The 24,727-nt window shown below is 39.2% G+C and overlaps 2 protein-coding genes across 3 annotated transcripts in view; one reads left to right on the top strand and one right to left on the bottom strand.

The window, feature by feature from the left end:
* hip1 (huntingtin interacting protein 1) overlaps positions 1 to 16,742 on the bottom strand; it is a 64,135-nt gene extending 47,393 nt beyond the window's left edge. Inside the window, exon 1 of one of the 2 annotated variants that reach the window (XM_042486192.2) lies at positions 16,426 to 16,742. In XM_042486192.2, the coding sequence (XP_042342126.2) occupies positions 16,426 to 16,542 (117 nt within the window). In that variant the 5' untranslated portion in view covers positions 16,543 to 16,742. Of the gene's footprint in view, positions 1 to 2,963; positions 3,523 to 16,425 lie in introns of those variants that run through there. The other variant, XM_088078834.1, reaches the window with a different exon arrangement.
* A 3,821-nt stretch (positions 16,743 to 20,563) lies between these two features.
* Positions 20,564 to 24,325, top strand: bcl7bb (BAF chromatin remodeling complex subunit BCL7B b). The gene is made up of 6 exons (XM_042487101.2): positions 20,564 to 20,734; positions 21,233 to 21,308; positions 21,415 to 21,502; positions 22,268 to 22,426; positions 23,415 to 23,518; positions 23,664 to 24,325. Exons 1-6 carry the CDS (start codon positions 20,622 to 20,624, stop codon positions 23,733 to 23,735), a joined length of 612 nt encoding a protein of 203 aa, XP_042343035.1. The 5' UTR covers positions 20,564 to 20,621; the 3' UTR covers positions 23,736 to 24,325.
* Positions 24,326 to 24,727: the final 402 nt, after the last annotated feature.

The following is a 24,727-nucleotide window of genomic DNA, read 5'->3' as shown; positions in this document are numbered from 1 at the left end:
TTTCAATGTTTGTTTTGTATGAACAAAAGTCCCAAACCTAAAGATATTCATGTTACCAATGCTGAGGACAAAGAAAATCAGCAAATATTCACATTGACGCATCTTTATGGTGTCTTTTTTTGCTTTAAACATAACTAAAATGATCAATCAACCATCAAAATTGCTGCCAAGTAAATGTTCTCATCGCTGTGAATGTGATCATTTCAACTCCACATACAGTATAAGTCAGTTCTTAAAGGTGTACAATGCATGACCCTCCTAAAAACACATTTATAGACTCTTACAAAAGTAATCCCTCTTAATCATCACTTATAACCCACTCTTACTGTGTGGCGATGTATTTATCTGCAGTGACTCTGCCCTCTGCCTGTATTTTCTGGCATGTGGTAGCGACCGCAAGCAGCACACATCTAAGGGGAAGCTACGACAGTTGCGGTCACACACCGAAAGACACGCAAATATAGTTAGGCAAAACACTAAGCAGACAAAAAATGTTCCACAACGAAAGTGTATCTGGGGCTGGCTTTCACTTTTACTGCACTGATGAAGGAGAGGATGACAAACATCATCAAGATGGCCTGTTTTTTGTTAGAGTCTGTGTTGGCGGTTAGCTTCATTAGCTTGGTTAAGTATCAGCTTTTCCATTGCAACAAAAATAGTGATGTTACAGTAGCTTGCAGTAGTGTTATCATAATACTCAAATTCAATATTCAATGCAATTTCCAATCCCAAAGTGAGAAAAATGGATATTGAGGGCATGAAAGTCAACATTTTTAGTAAAAGATAAATATAGCAAGGCCATAAAATGACAATGACAACTTTTCTTTTCTTGGTTAATAGAGAACAGCAGAATCACTGTAGTAAACATTAAGAATAACGGAGAGAAGGATGTGTATCAAGACTACAGGAAGTGAGTACTGAAACCTTTTCAAATATTCAGAGCTGATATGTGCTGATAAAATGACATTTTTGACACTATCTTGCAGCGCACACACAAGCAGTGTAAAGAGGAGGAGCTGAGCGGCCAACAATTCCTGCACAGTATAGGCTACCTTTAATCAGTTCATATTTCATGCTCTGCATATTTATACAACTGTACTATTAATTGACAATTTTGCCATTTTTTTTATATTTACAAAAAAAAATGTTACAACATAGCGGTCCTAAATGCATCACATAAGTTGCAGCATCCTTTGTTCAATTTTAGCGGGGGACTTTTTGTTGATTCTCACTTTCCTGACATCTCAGAGTTTGGTGGCACTAAAAAATATTGAAATTTTGTTTTTTAAACCTACAGAAGGCCCTAATAAGAAAACCCTACCACTGCAGCTTCAGTAGGGAAATGAAAATTTGCAGTAACACTAAAAATAATCATTTATAGGACATCTTGAAAAATTTCAACATCATGCAGCTACATAAATCTGTAATCTGTCGTGCAATCAAGTTCCTCAAAACTCTTTAAAACCAGCAAGAATTTGGCTCAACTTCTACGCAGCGTTGGAATGTAGAGTCCACTTGCATCTATTTGGACTTTGTTTTCATACCACTGTGTCTCACTACATGCCAAACAGCCTAAACATAGTGGCAGAAAGAAGAGGGCAACCAAGGAGGACAGCCTTGAGGAGCTCTGTTATGTCCACTATACTGAACATTTCCCAATAACATCAAGAGGTTTGTCTCAGATAACCTGCAAAGTGCAACTAAATGGAGATCCACAGGAAGAGATTTTCCATCACTACACCTACGCCATGTCTGCGCTACATGCCCCGACTGACTCCATGTGGGCAGCTGGGATTTATTTCAGAGATTTTTCCTGTTCCAGTTATCAAAAGAAACTGTCTGTACCGCTTCATACATTCGCTACTGTGAATGTGCACCATTTCTTTGTTTTTCAGAGTATTTCCTTCAGGACAAACTTCTCACAGTCTCCATTTAGCTGAGGATCAGTGGAAAGAGGACTCTGGTGTGCTTTTATCACCCACCCTCCCCCACACCTACTATACAAGGGCTAAAAGTACACCCATCCATCCATGTTGGCAGTGAAAGGCCGGTCTTGTTGCTTTGGCTTATGTGCACCTGCTCCAGTACACGTTAGCCTGCCTGTTAGCCTCGACCGCATCACTCTGAGCCAAAAGGAGAATAAATACACTCAAGATTTGAGTTTGTTTAGCTTTTGCACCGCTTAAACAGGACATACCATCTAGCCTGACTTTAAATTCACACCTAGTGTCTCTTTAATTTGTGTAACAAGCTGAAAGTTATACAAAGACACGCTCTGTCTCTAAGGTTTCTCTCCAACAGACATCAATACAATCTGTAATTGACATTCATGGCACACTGAAGCTGTGCTTAGCTCAACTTTTTTCCCCACTAACCTGCAGCTGGAGACTGAGCCGTGTGAAAAGCAGAACTGCTCTGGGCAACAGAGGAGCACATCTCAGACATTTTCATGTCTGGACCCCAAAATAGACTCGGTTAAAGCTGCAAACCCTTTCCACAACATAGGATACAGTTTTGGTGACTGTATCAGCCTTGTTTACAGTCTTTGTGCAGTGTAAGTGGATATAAATGTGTGATCTCAGTGACTTATTCTGATTATTTCCACAATAAAGTGGATTTAAACTGTCCTTCCATTCAGCTGGGACCCCTTCAAGGACCCTCTGCCCCAGATTATTACTCAGACCTTCATGCCTTTTCCTCCACAATAAAAAAAAAAAAAAAAAACTTCCCACGGTCACATTTAACTGCAATAAGACAGCAACAAGCCCCTGCTTGCATGAAGCATAACTTGCATGTAATCGCGCAAACAGCCCCGCGTGTGTGTGTGTGCGCGTGTGTGCAACAGGACTTCTTAGACACCACCCCCACCTCCACCTCCAAAAACCTCGCAATTCCCTCGTATTTTTGTTGCTGTGGGTGATTTTTTTTGTTTGTTTTTAAGAAATCAGTTCATCAGCACTTACGATTTTACTGAGATCCATGATCGTCCCACAGAAACGGTGATCCTCAAAGCCGGAGAGAGAGCGAGAGGAGATCCGCTGTATCCAAACGCGGAGTAATTAGTAACGGGAAAGCGATTGAGGCAACAAATGCATCTGAGAGGAGAAGAGGGGGGAGGTGGAGCGGGTTAGCTCAACATGTGTCCCGATTTGGTATTAAAATGCTCCCCTATCCGTGCTTCCTTCCTTTCTTCCTTCCGCGTCCCTTCTGCTTTTTCTCTGCGAGCCCTGCGTGCTCCCTGAGCGGCGAGGACTTCCAGCATCCGACCGCCGAGGAGCCGAAGCTGTCCGGGGGGAAAACACAAGAGGACTACCGCTGATAATACCCGCTCATTTCAGCTGCACATTAAAACCCACCCTGCTGCTGTGTATCTGTCCACATAGCGCCTAACAACAAGACAGTAGGCTACCTTTATTTTGCAAATAGCCCGCTCTCTAGTTAGACAATAGTAGCATGGAGCCTGCAGAGAGGGATGGCTTAAACCCGGTGGGTCTCAAGCTGGGGTCCGCGGACCGACAGGGGTCCTACAGGAAGGGAGGTGAAGTCCAGGAAATGAGAAAACAGCTGCATTTTCCACTGTCTTTTGTATTGTAGGTGTAGGTAGACATTGGTGGTTAGCTTCGCTAGCTTGCTAAAATACAGACAAAAATACAATATCTACAAAACAACCATCACAACAACCTGTCAGCGGGAACTAGTCTCCTCAAAGCTCACACCCTGACTTGTTAATTTAACCTACTTTTCTTTATTTCTCCACATTTGCAATTTTGTGTTAAATCTTTTTGTTGTTTTTTTTCCCCAATTCTAAACAAACAACTTTTCTGACATTTTTTTGTTCCTATTTATTTATATATTTATTTTAGTCAATGCATTTTGTTGATGATTTTAATATATCATTACTGAATTGTATTATATCTGATGCTTTGGCAATATCATTCAAATAACATTCATGCCAAAAAAGCAATTTGAATTAAATTGATTCAGTTTTTCCATGACAACAAATATAGCGATGTTACAGTAGCTTGCAGTAGTAATTATTGTCATAATACTAGAATTTCTAACTTCAATACAATACCTTGAAAAATATGAATTTTCAATACCATTTCCAATCCCACAGTGAAAATATTAATGTTAAGGGTGTAAAAGCTAAAACAAAAATATTAAAAGCTAAATACAAGGCTGTAAAATGACTATGACAGCTTTTCTTTGCTTGGTTAGTAGAGGACAGCAGAATGAGCGTAAACATTAACAATAAGAGAAAGAGAGAGAAGTGCAGCTGGCAGATGCATATCAAGACCACAGGAAGTGAGTACTGAGACCGTTTCAGATATTCAGAATTGATATGTACGTTTAAATTATACTTTGCTTTCTCCTTTAGTAAAACACTAGCTTACAGTGTACATACAAGCAGTATAGAGAGGAGGAGCTGAGTTTGAATGTTGTGTTTACAAACAGTAGCCAACAATTCCTGCATAGTATAGGCGACCTTTAATTAGTTAATATTCTGTTCTCTGCATGTTTATACAACTCTGCTATTAATCGATAGCTTTGCCATTTTCCTTTTTTGATATTTATAAAAACAAAATGTTTTAACTTGAGACAATGTGACAACCAGTATCAGCATAAAAATGCAAGAACCTACCCTACAAAGCGGTCTTAAGGTGTATCGCAATACCTCTTGTACAATTCTAACAAAATAAGAAAAGAAGAAATATTTATATCACGATAATGGCAATATTTCGACGTCATACTATCATACAACTAAGTAATTTAAATAGATGTACTTTTTTAATAGCATGGCGTCTACAGGTAGACACTTTAATGCCTTTTAAGACCTTTTCAAGATCGTTTTTAACCAAATTTAAGTCTGATTTTTTGAGGAATGATTCTGTTCTTATTCAAGCATTGCAGGTAGGTATCAAGGTTAGTAGTGTATATGTGGTCCAGTGCAGAGGTAGGTTTTATGCAGAACCATGGTTATAGGAGTGATTTTGGTTTACCTACATTTCACCAACAGGTAAGTGCAATTATAAAGTAAAAGTTAGATTCAGCGGTAGGTTTAAAGATATATAACATCATAAATACTGGCATATACAACTGTAACCATTATTTTGTTGCAACTGCATTTTCTTAAAATTATTAATAAAATATTCTCAATATTTTTGCCATATTGTCAAGATTAGCATTATTGCAAAAATACCTTGAAATATTGTGATGTTATTTTACAGCCATACTGCCACCCTTAGTCATTGCTTTATCTTTTTATTGGTTCACCTGACCTGCAGCAGGGGACGTATGCTGCATTCCAGTGCTCCTTGGATGGTCCTATTTCCAGAGTTTAAATTTAATTGAATTTAGTTTTCATATGTGAATTAATACAGTTAATTACCATCAACTCAACATTTACTTTCCTCTGCCATGTTTCTGCATAAAAGACGGCAACTCGTGAACCAAACTTTTTAACAAATTTCCAAGTTGTGTAACGACCTGAGGGGCCGTTCAGATGAATTTTCCCAGTCAAGAACTTGTTTTTCGAAATATTCCAACAACACACAAACTCAGGGCATACACTACAAACTATGACTACAAAATAAATAATTAATTCAAGCAATAACAGTATGTGCCCTTGTTTTATGTCAGTATTTTGTCAGTATTAACACTCATAAAAGTGTCATTTGCACGACAATATTTTGGAGACTTCTCTGCCTCCTCTGCTGCCCAGTTTGCTACAAACACCACAATAAAGACACACTACATACACAGAATAAGACTACAAGTGGCTATTGTTGTAACACGGCTAAAATCATACCGATTTAAAAGACACGTCAGGCCTGTACATGCTCAAATGTTTTACTAAGTTTTTTGTTTGTCACAATGACCTTGGGTCTTATTTTTGTGTGTGCAGAGATGTTTATAAAAAAAACACAAGAAACCTTGAAAGAAAGTTTCAAATGGCAAAAGGGGATAAAGATCAGTTTCTACCATGAGAGTAATTCTAGGTAACTGATGCCCCCATCTGGTTTCTTTGAGACTGCCAACCAACATCCTCTGTCTTCCAGGCATTACAGCTGTGTTTGTGTTTGATGTGAGCCTGATGCATCAGGTTTTACTACAATTTTACAGTAGGTGTTTTTTTTAATGAGACATTTTGACATGTAGGAATAGCGCAAAGGTAAATAATAATAGTAATAATAATAATAATAGTAAATAATGTGCTTGTTGGCTTACTGTCGCACTGACATGACTTACTGGGTTACTTTAAATTGTTGTTGACTTTATTATTATAAAACATATAAATCTAAATTTAAATTCACATATAATATAATAATCCCAATTTTTATAAATTAATGCAGAAATCCCACCGGTTGACCATAATTGCTGCAGTCCTATCCTGCTATTTTTGTTTTACAGGTTCCTTAAAATCTATACAAAAGAAGACATTTTTTTATTCACTGATTTAGTCAAAGAGATGTTTAGTAAATGTGAAACAAGCCACTGACAGAGAAATGTCTGACACTTCTCCTCCCACCTCCTCAACCTCTTCACATTGTTTTCTCCGTGGAGGTGAAAAGTGTATAGCCATCACTCACATCATCTTTTCTTTCTGCTGCATGTTACAAATGCTGGATGCAGGGGATACATTTGTGTTATCAGTTATGATAAGCCATAAATGTCGCTACTTTATTAGGTACACCTGTAAAAGCCATATAATATCAGTTTTCACTGTCACCGTCAGAGAGGTATTATTCATTCAACTTTATGTTTGTTATGGCTGCAGTTGTCAGTGGTGTTACACTGGACTGCTTTATATTGAGTGGTGTTTCACATATTTTGCCCACCACCTTTATAAACTGTGAATATTAGAAACATATCTCAATGATGAAGTCCAGTTCAATACCACCACTTACTGCAGTGATACTCTGAAATCTGGCCTGCAGTAGGGTGCCAGGTGGCCCGCTAACTATTTTCTAGTTCACAATGAAAATAAACTGATTCAGTGCCAGAGTGCATGACAAAAAAACATTACAACAGAGCTTGGACACTGACAGTAAGCTGGGGTAAGCCTCAAATACCTTTAAATCCTTCTGTCATTTTTCCAGAGCGGCCCCCAGGCAAAGCAGGAAGAGTATCCCCGACTTATGCTGTGTTCTCACTACGAACGACACACCAACAGGCTACGAGTCATTTTAAATAGAAGCCGGTGACATGAAGCGACAAACTGGTGCACTGCAGATCAAAGATGAGCTGGCCTAAACTTTTTTCAGTGCTCCAATGATGCGGTGAAGCAATCGATTATTTGCTTCTAGCTGTGATTTTATTTACCGTTTTATTTGGTTTGATTACGTGACACTCACTAGCTTTATGTGTATTACAGTACACAATTAATTGTTTAGTCTGCAAAATGTAAAAAAAAAAAAAAAAATGAAAAATGTCAACCCCAGTTTCTCAAAGTTAAAGGTGATGTCTTTGGATGTCTAGTTTTGTCAGTCTAAAACCCAAAGATATATTTAGTTTAACATGTTAAACAGAGAAAGACACATTCAGAGGCTGAAAACAGTTTTCTGACAGTTCTGCATGACAATTTACTTTCATGATTAATCGATAAAAAATAATTGGTTATTACTTTGAAGACTGAATAATCTTTGCAGCTATAGCAGCAATTTCTGAGGATAGTAATGCTACTTTTGTCATGTAGATCTAACAATAAGCCCACAATGTTCATTTTTAAAACCAGACCACTGTTTTAAAAAGGCCTTTCTATAGAATCGCAGAACATCAGCTGATCGACCGAGGCCAGGCCAGCCACCATAATCAATATGCTACTCATTATACGATCGGGGCTGCACATCATACCTCCAGGCCGCTCGACATAAACAGTCTGTCTCCAGACAATGCCGGCTCTTTTCCAAGGAGTCTCTTCGCTTCCTGGTACGGCGTGGGCCCTTCGTTGTGAGGGCAGCGTGACAGAGCATTTCTCACATACAGCGGTTCCACTCTGTCTCCGCCTGGCTTTCACTCAGCCACCCAAAACCTCTTCTCCTGTTTCTAAAAGTGTTCATGTTAAAATATGTCATCTCATCACCTTCTTTCCAATTAAAAACCATCTAATGAGTATCATCCTTCCTCATCACAGATTCATGGAGTGAGTGATGAAAAAAAGTGAAAATTATGCAGCAGGTTTTATCTGACTCTGTCTGACATACACGAGCAGGAGACAACGTATCAAACATTACAATGTAATGGTGACATCACGTGATCCAAATACCTTTTTAAAAAATTTTAAAAAATCATTTTATCCTGTATTGATCCTACATTTTATTATTCATTCATTCATTCATTGTCAATAACTGCTTATCCTCTTAAGGGTCATGGGGGGGCTGGAGCCTATCCCGGCTGTAATTTGGGGCGAAAGGCAGGGTACACCTTGGACAGGACTCCAGACTATCGCAGGGCTGACACACAGAGGCAGACAACCATTCACTCACATTCACACCTTTGGTCAATTTAGAGTCATCAGTTAACCCGATCCGCATTTGGACTGTGGGAGGAAGCCGGAGAATGTGGAGAAAACCCACACTGACAAGGGGAGAAGATGCAAACTCTGCAAAGAAGGGCCCGCCCACCCGGGGTCCGAAACCCGACACCGAACCCGACCCCAATTCAAACCTGGGACACTCTCGCTGTGAGGCCACAGTGCTAACCACTACATTATTATTATTATTATTATTATTGGTATTATTATTATCATCATCATAATCATCATCGTTATTATTATTATTATTATTATTATTATTATGTGTTAACTGCTTTATTCTCTTTACTGCATTTACTTTGCTTTTGGTATGTTTTAAAAAAATTTTTTATCTCTATTTCTCATAATCATTTGTCTTCTTTCTGATAGGTTTTTGCATCTTATTTCTTGTTTAATTTGACCTTATTTCTGTCTTGCTTTACTTCGGCATTACTGTTTGGCTTCCAATGTTATATTGCCTCTGGCGTATCTCGCTTCTGCTTTGCTTTGTTTGTTTGTACAAGCACTTTGTAAACAGTTTTTAATGGTGCTATATAAATTATGTTATTATTATTACTATGAATGATGGATTTCTTACACAAATTAAAAGCGACATTTAAGTCTGCTAAGCACTATAGTCTCTGGATACCAAACAAATCAGTTATTAAACTAACAGATGAACGACTCTTAATGTTAAAAATAAGCCTAACTGTGGAATTATAGATTTAGTGCACTTACGGCATTTACAGCTGACATCCCTGGTGTGATAACTTTCGATCTTACATTAAAAATGTGGTTGCAGTAATAAAAGTAAATCACATTAATGCACTTTGAACTAAAACATGGTCTGAGCACAGGGGTTAAAGTCCTCTAACGCTGAAATCTCCTCCCATCACTAAAGACTGACTGAGTTAACGATGTGTAGTTTTTTAGGCTTACTGTCCCAATGCTAAACCCCAATACAGGGCTGATCCAGCATATGGTACAGATGTTTCTATCATCTGTCTGTACATGCTATAGGAATCTTACATTGGTCTGCTGCATCAAAGCAGGTTTGCAGAGCATATTTGGGCTCAGACATCTATCAGACAAGAAAAGGTAAAATCCTGCTTGTGTCCTTTGTGCTTATTTAAGCCATAACGAGGTTTTCACTTTCATTCTTCATCATTAAGCACAACCTCTGATGTGCAGATTCATGATTCTGAGCCAGAGATCTTCAATGTTTTTCAGGCCAAGGACCCCTTAGCTGAAAGAGGGATGAAACAGGGACCCCGCACTACATATATAAAAATTGAGTTGCACATTAAAAAAGGTCTTCAAAAGCATGCATGGTGGTCTAAAGTGCCATGTATAAGCATGCCTTTATATGGTGTGTACAATACTAAGCTATTAAAAGAATACTTATTGACAGATTCATATACTCATCTATCATAGGTCCAACTGACAATGATTCATGGGCAACCTTGTTGTGTTTGTTTTTGTTTGTCTTTTACAAATAGGCCAATTTATCTTGACTTATGATATACTGGATTCATCTTCATGTGTTTTTTAGACATGTATTAACTTCTAGAAGAAGAAAAAATCAAATATAATTTGGTGCCCCCTCTGCATAAACTCCGAGGACCCCCTTAGATGTCACAGACCTCCTGTTGAAAACCCAAGTAAGTAATTAATCAAAAGCTTACAAATTCAGCTCAAGTTTTGTTTTTATATCAATGAACAGTTTCATCTGTTGTAATGTAGAGTGATGGGACAAAGTTCATCACACTGTAGACCCCTTTTATTACTTCATGTGTTATTATTTTGAGTTATGCCATAACAGATATTAGAAAATATCCACATTAATATAGTCATATTTTCTTTAGCCAGCATAGTCAGTGTAGAACATATCACATGGCTGATGACTGTATTGTGTTTGAATGATAAATTTAAAATGAGGCCACTCATGTTGAGGCAGACTGATTTGCATACCGCACGCTTACACCGATGATGTAGGTTTCAGTCTGACTCTTGACCTTTGCTGCATGTGAAACCAAAGACAACACTCCATCTCTGTCTCTCTCCCTTTCCGCTTTACTGTGCTGCAAAACACAGACGAGAACTCCAAAACAACCTGTAAATCAAAGCCATTGTTAACGCCGCCAGGAACTCATCGGTGCACTTTGTTCCACTTACTGACCTGCCACTCATGTCCAGCTCTATTATTCTACAGCCAGTCGGTGCAATGAGGCCACAAACCGCCGCCTGCTGTTTCTGCTGCCTCAGTGCTTTTAATGGTCTAGCTTTCATGCTTGCATTCTGGTCTGTGTGTCTACTGCATGTTTGCGGATATCCCTCTATAACTTCCTTGCATTTTCAACTGCAGGATGTATAGGAAGCGAAGGAAGATTCAAGACAATGAGCGATGGAGGGGAGAACAGCAAGGAAAAGAGAAAGACAAAAGACTGCGGAGGAAGAGAGGCAGAGAGACCGGGTGATTAAAAAATTCTTGTCTACGTCCGCCCTGCTGAGTCCTGCTTGTGCCCGAGGGCCACAACCCCGCTCCACCCCTGAATTCCACAGCTGCCAGGGCACCAAACAGCACTAAAAGAGGGTGCAGGGCAGGAGGACGAGGAGTGTCCATTAATGCAGGTCCACACATACAGTGGGACGAGTGAGTCCCAACCGGAGGTACTTGTTCACAAGGGGTTACTTGTGCAGTTGCTATAGTTAGGTGGGGAAATTATGGCGTGATCTACTAATGTGATTCAAGGGAAACTTCAAACACAAAATGATCCTTTCATCAATTACTCACCCTGTGCTACTTTAAATCCGTGAAGAAAACTGCTTTTCTCACATGCTTCTACATGTTGTTGAAAATATTGATTCAATACATATCAACTCACTTCGTTTTCATTTTCTGCAGTACCCGCTGTGCTTTTTTTGCTTGCTCTACCGACAATCTGCTGTTCTCTGCTACTAACCAAGACAAGAAAAGTCATTGTTGTCATGTTATAGCCTTATTATATTTAGATTTCGGTAAAGATTTTGAATCTTGCGCCCTCATCTCAAGCAGTCAAGTCATGCTCAGTACTTCCAAAACACATGCATTTTCGCTATGAACTACTTAATTTTAACTTTTTAGTATACAAGTAGCGCACCTGAGTAAGCACGCACATTTAAACACATTTAAACCCTGTCAATGCTTCCATCAAGCAGAGATCAGAACAAAAGAAAACTCTGCAACATGTATTTCCAAACACGTGCGTTGGAGAGGGGCGAGCAAAACACAACCTAGGGACAAAGTTTGCCTGATAAAGGTCTGGTACCAATACATGCTTTAAAGTACTGATTTTTTTTAGTCAGTGTGCAGGAGTTTTTTTGAGCAGAGATCAAAAGCACATCCTTACCCAGGTGAGCTGTTTCTACGTACGTGACATTGTGTTTTAAATGGAAGAGTTTTAGTGAAAATACATATGTGTGGGAAGTATTGAACATATGACTGGGTAAATATGAGTTAGATTATAAAGTTGTGTAAAAGAGTTTGTAAGCAGATGTTATGGTATTGTTTTGCTATTGTTTAATGCGGTCCACCTGTACTTCGATTCATCGTGAGTTTTCCCTATTTTTGGATTCTTTGGATTTTTTGAATTTCTTTTTGTATTCCTCGTATATATATCCCAGGTTCTTTCGTAGTACTCCAGCTAGCATATTCAGGTTTCTCATGAATGGAGTATGTTGTTTACATGCTCAAACACATCAACGGGATACTCCAAAAAAAGGAACATAAACAGATTTTTCATGTTCAAATAAACACTTTGTAGGCTGCAACACACCGAAACACTGTTACGTTTGAGACTGCATAACTGTTGAAATAGTTAGCTAAAGTAATGGATAATCAGTTGAAAAGTTGTAGTAGGACGAATGCAAACCAACCACAATATTGACGGCACAGTGAGATAAACAGTTTAACTGTAACTACATTGCTAGTGTACAGCTTGCGTCCAAGTTTACTTCCTGTCAGCTGAAGAGATCCACATACACTGAACAAAAATCCAACAGGAAATAAGAATGTTTACTTTGGTTAAGTCAAAAACCATCTATAGAAAGATACCAACTACCAAACACACATGTACTCAAATACAAACAGGGCTGACCTTCGTGTGGTCGAGTAAAGGAGAACGAGTCTAATTTTATGGCCTTAATTATGTAACATACAATGTGGTGTCAGTCACAGTCACGCTGTATGTCCCAGCTGAGGAACTGGTGCCCCAGAAGTTTTCCACAAGCACTAATTATGGCTCATATGGGTCCAGAGATTACTACCTACACCAGCTTTCAAATGAAAAACCTCTCCTGGCCTCTGACAGCTCAGAGACTCGGCATCTCTGACATTTTGGAGCTTCACGATAAAGATTATAACATATATAGTGTCTGGTGCCAACCTGTTATTTACTTGTTGGTGTTCTTACTGCTATTGTGAATAAACAGAACAGCAAAACATGCAATGACGTTTGAGACAAACACACCAAAGAATAAATCCCCCCTAAACTCTAAATTAAAGAGTCAGCTGCTATTATGAGGCAAAACATGTCATTAAAAGAAAGCGCTGTGAGCTATCCGGCTGCCCTGTTTCGTTCTTTTTATAAACCAGTGCGGACACTGTGACGGAGAGGATTTTGAACACACCCTGGTTGTTTACCCAACTCGACAAAGAGATAGGCGAACACTTCTCAGAATCAGCGTTTTACACAGCTATGGCTTTTAAGTAGGTGACCCTGCTGTCTGCAGCGCACACTGCTCATATTCATGTAACTGTTGCACAGTCGTCACTCCAGACAAACTATTCTACATGTATTAAAACCAAATAAAAAGTTTACCTGCTCTGTCACAAACACACTCACACTTACAGGTAGCAACAAACTTTAACAACAGCAACGTTTCTTGCCTCAGTCTGTCCAAATAACATGGAAGAAATTCATATATGACACTATATATAACACTATACTATATATAACTTATCAATTGATACAATAAGCTTTCACTGTACTTCATGGCTAAGCAGTGGCAATCCTAGACCCTGAGGGGTCACACGTGCCCCCATAAAAATGCATTCAGTCGATTGCGCTTTGCGTTTAATCAAACGTCATAATCATTGTAAATAAAATTAACAACACAATGCACACACATACACACATCTGAGTATTTGAGCTGTCATATAGAGGGTAAGCAAACTTCTCCTCTTTTTTTGTTTTTGTTAATCCTGTGTGTTTCTTTTATCATTCTGTGTCCCCTTTCAAAATTTGGACGTTTTTGTGAGTCCATGCACTGCAGGCAGAACTCGTCATGAGTTCTGTCAACAGCAGCTTGAGGAGTTTGAGCTGTGTGTGTGTGTGTGTGTGGGGGGGGATTGATCTGTTGATCCGATCAGAGCTGATCAGATTAGATCGATAACTGAGAGGAGCAGCTGCTGCAGAAGTGAGTGACAGCAACTTTTAGACCCGGTGCAATTAACAGTTAGGTTTCAGTTTCAGTGCACCTGGTGTTCTACTGCTCTGTCTGTGTCAAGACTAGGGCTGCAACTAACGATTATTTTGATAATCGATTAATCGGTTGATTATTTTTCGATCAATCAACGACTCTCCTCCCACTTTCGCTTTCGTTTTAGATACTGCATCATAACCGTCGCGCTCGCATGCCATGCCGTGTCTCTTTTGCATTTATTGCAGCTCCCAAACTTTGGAAGTTTTTGTACGAAACATCCTGTCTGCCCCGCCATGTGTCTTCAAAACACCAGCTTCTCTCGCCTGCATATGACGTTAACAGTCCCGCGACACAGCGAGTGACGTAATAATCGCGCGACACAACGAATAATTGATTTTATCCATTCGTTTTTCCAGCCCTAGTCAAGACTATGCTCTGTGCTCAGAGAGTGTGGTGCAATCAATAACCAAACGGAATATATATTCCAGTAGTACTCCTTATGAACGGTCCAGCTCCAAAAATATAAAATCAATACCTGGCGGCAGATGTTTTAATTGTGGCAGGCCACCGCAAATAAATTAATTTGTGGGAATCCCTGAGAATACCGCCGCCTGCTGCTATGAAGAGTTATTTCCCATCATACAGAGCAGACGCAAATTGTACATACTAGTTGACTAGGAATTTTGGGCTGAACTAGTTGGCCGAGACACAGGCGACATGCGGCAACACAAAGTCTGCCTTTGTTGCCACTTGTTCTTTGATGACAGTTTGGTGTGTCTGGGCCTCGCGGGGCTTATAATTGTCATTGAAAAGTGTACCAGCAACATCTTTTCCCAATGTTTTTGGGGGAGCGCAAACATTTGCCTGGTTTAACTCTCCTCCCAGTGCGCCCCTATTGCTAAAAGAGACGGCTGCAGACGACAGACAGATATGCAGACAGACAGATTTGCAGACACAGACAGGAGGTGAAAGCCACCCAGCAGATTTAGGCAGCTTTAGAGCACAACAGATCAGATGAGATTATCTCTCGCTGATCCCCTGTAAAGTAGACAGCAGATTCATTGATTCCTGCACCGCCTGCCACGGGGTCCGGTCAGAAATCAACCGCACGAGAGAAAAAAGGAAACACCAGGACTACAGGGTAACAAATTGTCATCAGTACTCCGTGTGCCAACATAACTTAAAAGAAGAGAAACTGGCAGTATTGCTATAAAGAACATAACAGCTGAATGCGTCACCCTGTGTCTGGACATGTTTGAACACCAATAAATAAAAGAAAATCAAACTTGGGCTTGTTTCATTCTGCACAAATATTTTCACCCTCCTTAATAAAAGCTGATGAACTGCAAAGCTCTATGTTTCATTAAAATGATCTGGGCAAACTCTCCTGGACACCATTTTGCCCTGACACACTTCCAGAGGGTGTGATCTCAGGAGCCTGACAGTGACCTAGTGACCAGGCTTGGCTCGGGACACACAAAGCCATGCATGCGTCTCTCCCAGCCTCTAATCTATGCGGCTACTGTCCCGGATGGGAGAGGCGTGGGGGTCTGAGAGGAGGAGGGGGAAAGCAAACTGTATGCGACCATCCAGACACAGACTGGCCAAATACCTACTGTCCAATTTAGCAGCGGCTGTAAAACAGGAGAAGCACGTTGCAGCACGACAGTTTGTGCTGCTTTGATTCATCTGACCTACTTTCTGCCCCCTTTCCCTCCCCTGTGCCTGGTCTGGGGAGAGGGGAGGGGAGACCACCAGGCAGGAAGCAGCAGGCTCCACAGCATAACAGCAGCCTACATACATATGCTCTCTGGGAGAGCACTTCATGCAAAGTCAGATGTTGCTCTGAAAGCTACAGAGCATTCATTATTCACCAGCGGAGATAACAGACACAAAACAAACAAGGAAAAACACATTCCCAATTAAGATCTCATCACCGTCATCATCACATGTGGGGCCTACAGCAGGCACTGACAGCCTGTCATACACATGACACAGCTCCACCAAGCTTCACCTTGCCTCCCTCGTGTCTGGTGTGTCCCACAGATAGGCTAAACAACACAGTTATCTGAATTCAAAAGGCCATTGACCTACATTTCAACAGCTCTTTTGTTGTACAGTGGACTCATTGGTATCTCTGCTGATCACACACAGACATCAGGGAGACCAACGCTGGAATAAACAATTATCTGGATCAAGCACAGAGACAGTGGAGCATCAAATTTAATGGATTTTCACCCCAAAATGATAAAACTTTGGTTACTCTGTGTCAATTTCTGAGCTCTGAACAAAATCCCACAATGCATAGTTTAATTCAGGAGCTGACAGCAAACATCCTGGCATGACTATTATCCTTTCACCGTATAAAGCGGCTCTCAGCCAGCACCCTTATCCCACGCTTTCAGGAGAACAATGTTATTACAGTGTGCCCCCCACCCCGTGCTCCATACCTGCCCTCTCTCAAAGTTTTCCTTCTCCAGCTCCAGGCTGTTTGCCCCTCCAGTCCGTCGGATCACTTTGGGGATAGCGTTGGGTACTTGCTGCATGGAGCTTTTCACTCGATCCATTGTCGTCTGTTTTTCAAAGCTGCAGCGAAAGAAAAAAAAAAACTTTCGCTCGATAAACAGGCTACACTGTAAAAAATATGTATAAAAAATAAAAGCTGCGCTAACTATGGCGGGCAGCAGTCCATGCTGTGCTGGACTCGTCGCCCCGCTCACTGGATCATTTGGCGTCTCTGTCCACCACCCCAGTCAATGACAGGAGCAGCCTGAGCGGCACCAGTGTGAAGTGAGACACGCTTACAAGAAGAGGACACTTCCGCTTTTCAAAATAAAGGCCCGTGCTGCAACTATGGACTGTATAACAGTTTAATAAGATAATAAGGGGCTGTTTGCTGTTTATCAGAAGGGGGGGGGTTGCCTGAGATGTGACTTTTTTTTCTTTCTGTTTTTTTCTTTTTTTTTTTTGTCTTTTGGCCTTCCCCGTAGCTACAAATATTACACATATAGCGTGACATAAATAATTGACACTATTCAAACTTTGTGCAGGCCATCTGACAAATATAATAAAGACATTAAAAATTAAATGCCCATGAGCCATGTCCTGCTTGGGTAAGGCAATACCACTTGGAAAAACCACAAGCAAAAATGCAGTCCACCATATTATTGGAACCACTAATGAAATTAATGGCAAATTGTTAAGTTTATTATCATGATTAGGCCTATATTTGCTAAGCATTATTTTCGGACAGTGGTGAATGGTCGTCTGTAGAATCGCTTTTTTTTGTTTATATTTTTCATCAATATATTGGGGGATACACTTTTAGTATGCCTTTTTGAATACTGGGTGGTGTGGTGGTGTGTATTATCAATACTACTGTGATGCGATACATGGTCAGTTTTATCTAAAAGATTATATGAAATATATTTTGCAAACTCTCATACTCTTAACTCGAGACGCTCAACAAAAACCAGAAGTGCTGTGTGCTACAAATTGTGTGAAATTTACAGATCGTAAAATCTGTCTTCAAAACACTCTGTTCTGCAGCGAGCTGCAGAAAACACACAGTGTGTACTGGAAGCCTTTACACCCAGAGTCCTCACAGAGACATGCCTGACCTTCTGCAGCAGGTATGAGGACACACCCTTCAGCTGCATGCTGATGAGCTTTGTTGTAATTTTGATATTTTCTCTGGCAACTGTCATTGACTCCTCCCAGTGCTATCAGCCACTGGCTGCAGCAGGTTCCCGCCCACACCATCAATAATATGTTGTGATTTTTGTTTTCAAGCTTTGTCCAAAAAATACTCCTGCAGTCTTATCATACAGATATGACATATGAGTCTTTACAAAAATATGTCGGTGGAGTCAGTCACTAATATTCAGCCTCACATGATTCAAGTGATGCTGGGAAAATATGCTGTAAGGCTGTTGCTGTGTGTTTTATTGCAGAAGTTATTTGAGACAAAAAAAGGACAATAGATGTAAAGATTGCATTTATCATTGATGTAGAAATTATGCGTATTGTTGTAAACAGTAAAAATGTATGGTATACATCAAAATCCCTGCCCTTTTGTTCTGGTCATAGTAATATAATGTGGAAAAGGTTTTATTTTAATAATGTCATCAGGAGCTTCAACATGAGGAGCACAGTGGATACTGACACAAAGGCACAAGCTGAACCTTTAGAAGTCTGAATACAGTTTAATATCTTATGCATCATGTAACATCACATTTTGCCGAAATTCAAAGTCACTAACAATATAAAACTTAATGCTATATGCTCTGCAGCAAATGAAGACATTATTTCTCTTGTGGTGTCCTGATTAGTGCCAGTACAACTTTTCAAAGAACAGACTGGCACTGCACATTGTCAGTGAAGCGTGCCACTATCAGAAATATCTGAGCAGTGATAAAGAACAGTATGTTATCGAGTATTGATTACTTAGTGGGAGAGTTTATGCTACGTCTTTGTTCCCTTTTTGTCACTAAACAACATTTTATTCGAGCTTTTCCCTGTGGCTATACAAATGCAAACCACACTCAGATCAGTGTAGGTAGAGCCACAGCAGTTTGCTACTTAAAGGATACATGCAAGCAATGGCTGATCAACTTCCGGTGATCATTCTTATCATTAATAAATCAAAACTGCAGCAGACTCAAACACAGACTGTAAAAACACACAACCATAGACTTTGCTCTCAGTCTGAAGGAGGAGCCTGTTTGCTCTGCACGACGCAATGCTGCCATGTACTGGTCAAACATGAGAGCTACAATTTTTACAAAGATTTTTACAGTGGAAAAGGTAAAGCCAGAGTTTCTTGTCTGCAAAAATACAAAATAATAGATAAAATAGCAAAGAAAATAGAGTGATCACTCTAGTACCCACTAATATACATCACAATCAAATTGATAAATAAACATTAGAAAAAGTACTCAGGTTTTGAAGTAAAAATAGCAGTACCACAATGTAAAAAAATGAATGAATGAATAAATTGATGTAATGTCAAAATATCAAGAAAATGGATCAAGAAAGATGTCAAGCAGCTTCTCCGAGTGTCATCAAACAGCCTGAGCTACTCGACCACCTTTACCGGTGGCAGGCCATATAAAAAATTGCCTCTCCCGTTAAAAACATGACTAATATCACAATTGCAATATCTGGTAATTATATTTGCAATTTTTTTCTAATGTATATTGCACAGCCCTATTTTTTGTACAGGACAAACAGGATGGGAATCATTAGTTGATCAAATATTTTGTATTTAATATTTTTAGTGAAGATGAAATACAAAAAATTACTGTAATTTGTAACGCAATCGCAATATCTGTCAAAATAATCACTATATGATTTTTTGTTGTCCACCATGCAGCCCTTATTTCATTGTACAGGGCCACAGGCCAAAAATGATGGTTACATACTGTATATATAGTTAAATAAATAGCACAATATTGCTGAGTTGTTGTGAAGTAGTTGTACAGAGTAGCATAAATGGAATTACTCATGTAAAATAGAAGTACTTCAAAATTGTAAATGTGTACTTCACTATAAAAGCAGTGTTGGTAAGATTCCTTTAAAATGTATGCGGTTACCCTGGAGAAAAAAATCAGTAATGTAACAATTTTAATTAAGTAATGTAACTTATTAGACTTGATTAATTTTAACAAATTTTTTAAATGCTGAAAAATGTGCAGTTACAGGCTATGCCAAAAGAAGGCATTTCTGAATGGAAGGAATTTGGAAAACAACAGAATGAGTGTTATATTTTACATCTAGCCTAAACTTTTTACTGAAAAGAATATATTTTGAAGAAACTGCCTTTGTAATCATCAACATTTTGATCAGGTACTGTTTCTTTCTTTAAGTCTCCCCAGGAGACTTAGGGGATGTTTATGTTTTCTGACAGAAGTATTTGTCACAGGTGACGTGTCCAAGGACTGTCAGAAATTTGAAAATCGAACAACAATTTCTGTTTCTTACTTTTTCTGGCTATTATAAATTGTGTAATTTTGATGACTTATAAAAAATGTCTGTGGTAAAATAAATACAAAGTCTCCAAGCACTTTTTGTATTCTGTAAAATAAAAAACACAAGTCCCTACACAGCGCTTAAAAAATGATTAAATGGGGCGCCCAGTAGCTGAGTTGGTAGAGGCTATGTCCTTGCTGCCGTGGCTGCGGGTTCAATCGTAATCTCAATCCTTTGCTGCATGTCATCCCCTCTCTCTCCTCCTTTCATGCTTAAGCTGTCATATCAAATACAGGCAAAAAAAATCCCAAATAATCTTAAAAATATATATAATTACATTTAATTACATATATATATATATTCCTCTCCCTTTTTGCACCACTTCCTTCCCTCTTATAAATAAAGAACAGTCCCTAAGCAACAGTTACAAATACATTATTTTGTACCACCGATGAATTTTGAACAGCTCCAGATTAATAAATAATATATCAATATTTAACTAAGCGGCCACAAATCATTACAGTAGCCTACATACAGTATGAACATACTGAAGAGGATGAAGCCCAAAAAAAAGAGAAAGAGAAGAAAGAAAAAAAAAATACACGGAAATCTCGCGAGACTAGCGCTGTAACGGAGGACTGGGGCTTGGTCTTGAAGTTTTCAGATGCATCTGTAGATGAATCATAACAGCATCAAGATGTCGGGACGATCAGGCCGCGCTGAGACCCGAAGTCGGGCCAAAGATGACATTAAAAAGGTCCTGGCGGCCATCGAGAAGGTGCGCAAATGGTATGTAGGCTGTCTGGGGGACAATATGGAGGGAAATGTATTAGTAGACTGTAGGCTGATATCTGCTGCGTCGCTCAACAAACTTCAGTCGGAAAAGTTAGATGATTGACAGCGCTGCTGACCAATCAACGCCGCGGGTTGACAGGAGAGGCGGAGCTAGCCGAGTTTTTTCCGCCGAGAGCTGTCAATATGGCCACAGCCTGACATGCCGCGCGCCGTAATGTAGACGACTGTCCCGGAGTCACATAACAGTGAAATCAATGAACCCCTCAGGACAAGTCCCCGCGGTTTTTACACGCTCGTTCAGAGTAAACGATGGCTGTGAATAAGCCTGATAGGATAGTTGATCAGCTGTCATCCTTGCTGTGGACAGAGAGGACACGAGCATGTATCCTATTGTGTGTCATGATATAGATTAATGCTGTTAGAGCAGATGGTGTGGTGTGACACCTAAACGGAGCTCATTTCCAAAATAAATCAAACTAATCTCATCCCCAGGGAGAAGAAATGGGTGACAGTTGGAGACACATCCTTACGCATATTCAAGTGGGTGCCGGTAACAGAGACAAAGCAGGTGGGCGCCTCTGCCATGTAAAAAAAATAAATAATAAATATTATCGCCTTTAAGCATTTACTAAAATCAGTCCTGTCTGATTTGCAATCCCCTCTTTTTTTATCAGATATATCGCACCAAATCCACAGGTGGAGATGCTAGAGGACTGAAAGATGTGGTCCTGGAAAACACTAATTCTTTACTGGATTTCACTGGTGAGTTTTGTGACGGTATATAATACAATACTGGAGCCATTGTATGCATATCATTTTTTTTTTTTGCATTTGCATTTGCATTTTAATTAAATTATATAACAGTAACAGTAACCGGAGTTACCGACCACTATAAAAAAAAAGAATAAAAACTACAGAAGGTAAAAAATACAAAACACATAATATAATACAATAAAATAAATAAATAAATGTAACTGGTACATATATGTAAGTTCGCATTAAAAAATTAACTGGTTACACAACTTTTTAATTTATAAAGTATAATTCACCAATAACAAATATATTAAAGCAACGAGATATATTTGGCCTGCATAGGACATGACAAAGGGTACTGTAAACACATGCATACACACAGACACACATCAATATGTGTGAGTGTGCCTCCATGTGCATAAACAAAGACATTAGTACATTTATCTTAGTTATGATATCTAACAAAAGTCATTGGAAATATTACGTGTTTTATATGTCATCCATGTTTCTTAGGAGATATAGACCTGGTTTCTAATTTCAGTGTTTGTTTGTTTGTTTTTTTCTGTTTCATTTAAAAGATTCTTCCATTAAGAATGAATCAAGTTTTCATTTTTCTAACCTGTTTAATTATTGCTGCCCTTGTGATTAGGAACAAATGTGTGTCTGTCTTCTTGATCACATACGATTTTTTATGTCAAAAATATCACACAGTCAAATAAAATACAAACTAAAAACATGCAACTTGATATTCAACTCTTGTGCTCTCCGTCTCAGATGAAAACAGCAACCAGAGTTTTCTGTCAGACGTCTACCAGCCTAAAATGGATAACAGCAGCAGCACTTCCAGCTCGCAGCAGGTCAGCCCTCCGCATACCTCCAGCCTCCGAGCCGAGGACTCTCAGCCACCAATGCTGGGCCAGGAGAGTGTGGACGGTATGTGGATGGCTTTCTCGAACATGTTTTCACAAAATTTTACGCATTTTTCCTGTAATTTAAAAAAGGTACACGTAAAAGATGTAGTGGAGCATGGACACTCAACTCGCTTGTCTATTAAGAGGACAGCTTAAGCGAAAAGGGGGGAGAGAGAGGACGTGGTTTGAATCAAACCTGCGGCCAGCGAGGACACGGCCTCTGTACATGGGGCGCCTGCGCTACCAAATGAGCTACTGGGCACCTGAGCCACATTCGTTTCTAAGATTTTAGTATGTTTCTCGGATTTTAGGATGTTTCTACGATTTTAGGACGACTATTGGATTTTAGAATGTTTCAAGGACTTTAGTGCATTTGTAGGGTTTAGGATGTTTCTATAATTAAAGGACATTTCTCGGATTTTAGAACGCCTCTGTACGATTTAGGAAATTTCTAGGATTTTAGGACATTTCTCAGATTTTAGGATATTTCTAGGATTTAAGGACATCATTTGATTTTAGGACTTTTCCAGGATTTTTGGATAATTCCGGGATTTTAGGACGTTTTTAGGATTGTAGAACATTTCTAGGGTTTTGGCACATTTCTAGGATTTTAGGACATTAGGGGCTTAGCTAGGCCCTTTGTCGGGAGGTACAGGTATCCTCCACTGGCCCTTTTTTTAATAAAAAAAACTCTGTTTTGATGCTGTTTTATGCACTCTGGCACCTTATATATACTAAAAGTAAAAAATAATTCCCAGTGTGAATCACTTTATTTTTATTTTGAATTAGAAAATGGATGGGGCCCACCTGGTACCCTATCGGGGGCCAGATTTGGCCGGCGGTCTGTAAATTGAGTATCACTGTATTAGAGTATTAATTTGTATAAATCCTCGAGTTCAGTGGTAACAATCTTAAACAATTACTCTTAATTATTATATTATTATTATTACTTAATTACTCTCAAAGCTGCGTTAATAATTATATATTTCCACTCTATCCTCTGAATGCAGAGCCAATTCATTCAGGACAGGATGGAGCTGATGAGCCTCCCACTCTCATCAAAGAGGACCTTCTTTCATCGGGAGCTGTTAGACGGAGCGCCCCAGACACACAGGTTCACTTTCTGAGAACTGATTCAACTAAGACCAAAATATTTTCTTTGATTAAATAATAATTTCTATTTCTGGGGTCTGTTGTTGCATGATGTAAAATGTATGTGAATTTGAAGTGCTTTAAAAATGTTTCTTTTTAATCAACAGGAGGAGCCGGATGAATCAGGAGCCCCTCCTTTAAAGAAGATTTGCACAGGAGAAAATCCTGCTCTGAGATAGCTCATTTGTAATAATTTTGTCAAAATGCACATGATTTCTGTCTTCAGATTAGCTAAACTTTCAAGATTATTCTAAGGTTCTCTTGACCTATTTACGCAAATATCACATTTCAGCAAATGAGGAGAAAAACTTATTTACTGCAAAATCTTTGTTCACTTTTAAAGTTCTTTAAAGTCTGCTGTTTTAAGTGATTTCTGAAATGAATTGAGAGATTTTTTTCAAAGTTGTGTGGCAAGTTCTGGCTATTGCAGGGAGTGTGTATTGCAATTCACATGCTGGAAATGTTTTGGGCAACTTACTGTTTCCAATTTATGCAGTTGAACTTTACTTTTGCATGTTTCCATATCCTTCTGCTTTATTTTTTAGGTTTACAGGCCATTTTAAAAATGTGTTAAATGTGTAGCTTTATGCAGATTGATGTCTAGATGTGCCATTTTGTATTAAATATGATGCCCTTTCGGGATCTTAGATCTTAAATTGGCTTATCACATGCAAGCAAACAATGCTTTTTAAAATATTTATAATATAATTTGCCCATGTTTATAACTGACAACGTTGTAAACCATAATAAATGCTACTTTACAATTCCAGTTCAATTCATTGATGCTGTAAGATCGATAAGCATTCAGAAAATTGCCTTGTGGCAAGCACTGTATTGCATTATACACGCAGGACCTATTGTTTAACCAGACCTGTTCAAAATGGAGTCCAGACAATGGGTTTAGTCATTGATTTGACGATTCAATGAGGAATTACTCCACCTCAGTTTTAACAGCCTTCATACAAAATTGTTTTAGTATTTATCAGGTAAATATTTCATAAAATCTAGCCATCAGCTGACCTCTAGCCTCTCATTTATATTCGATGAAGGCGTGGTGTATTTAAAGAGGTTGTTCCATTTTGACAAAAGACAGGCTATATCAGCCAATCAGAGACCGCATCAGAACAATTTAATGAAGGCGCGCTCCTGAGGGAGCCAATCAACGTTGAGA

The sequence above is a fragment of the Plectropomus leopardus genome, chromosome 6, assembly GCF_026936395.1.
Source record: "Plectropomus leopardus strain MGB_pleo_1.0 chromosome 6, ASM2693639v1, whole genome shotgun sequence".
NCBI classification, from domain to species: Eukaryota; Metazoa; Chordata; class Actinopteri; order Perciformes; family Serranidae; genus Plectropomus; species Plectropomus leopardus.
This window is presented reverse-complemented; position numbering and strand designations above follow the sequence as displayed.

Coding starts and splice junctions, on each gene's coding strand:
- bcl7bb (XM_042487101.2), top strand. CDS start 20,622: ATGAATCATAACAGCATCAAGATGTCGGGACGATCAGGCCGCGCTGAG. Junction 20,735..21,232: donor ATCGAGAAGGTGCGCAAATG/GTATGTAGGCTG, acceptor TCTCATCCCCAG/GGAGAAGAAATGGGTGACAG. Junction 21,309..21,414: donor CGGTAACAGAGACAAAGCAG/GTGGGCGCCTCT, acceptor TTTTTTTATCAG/ATATATCGCACCAAATCCAC.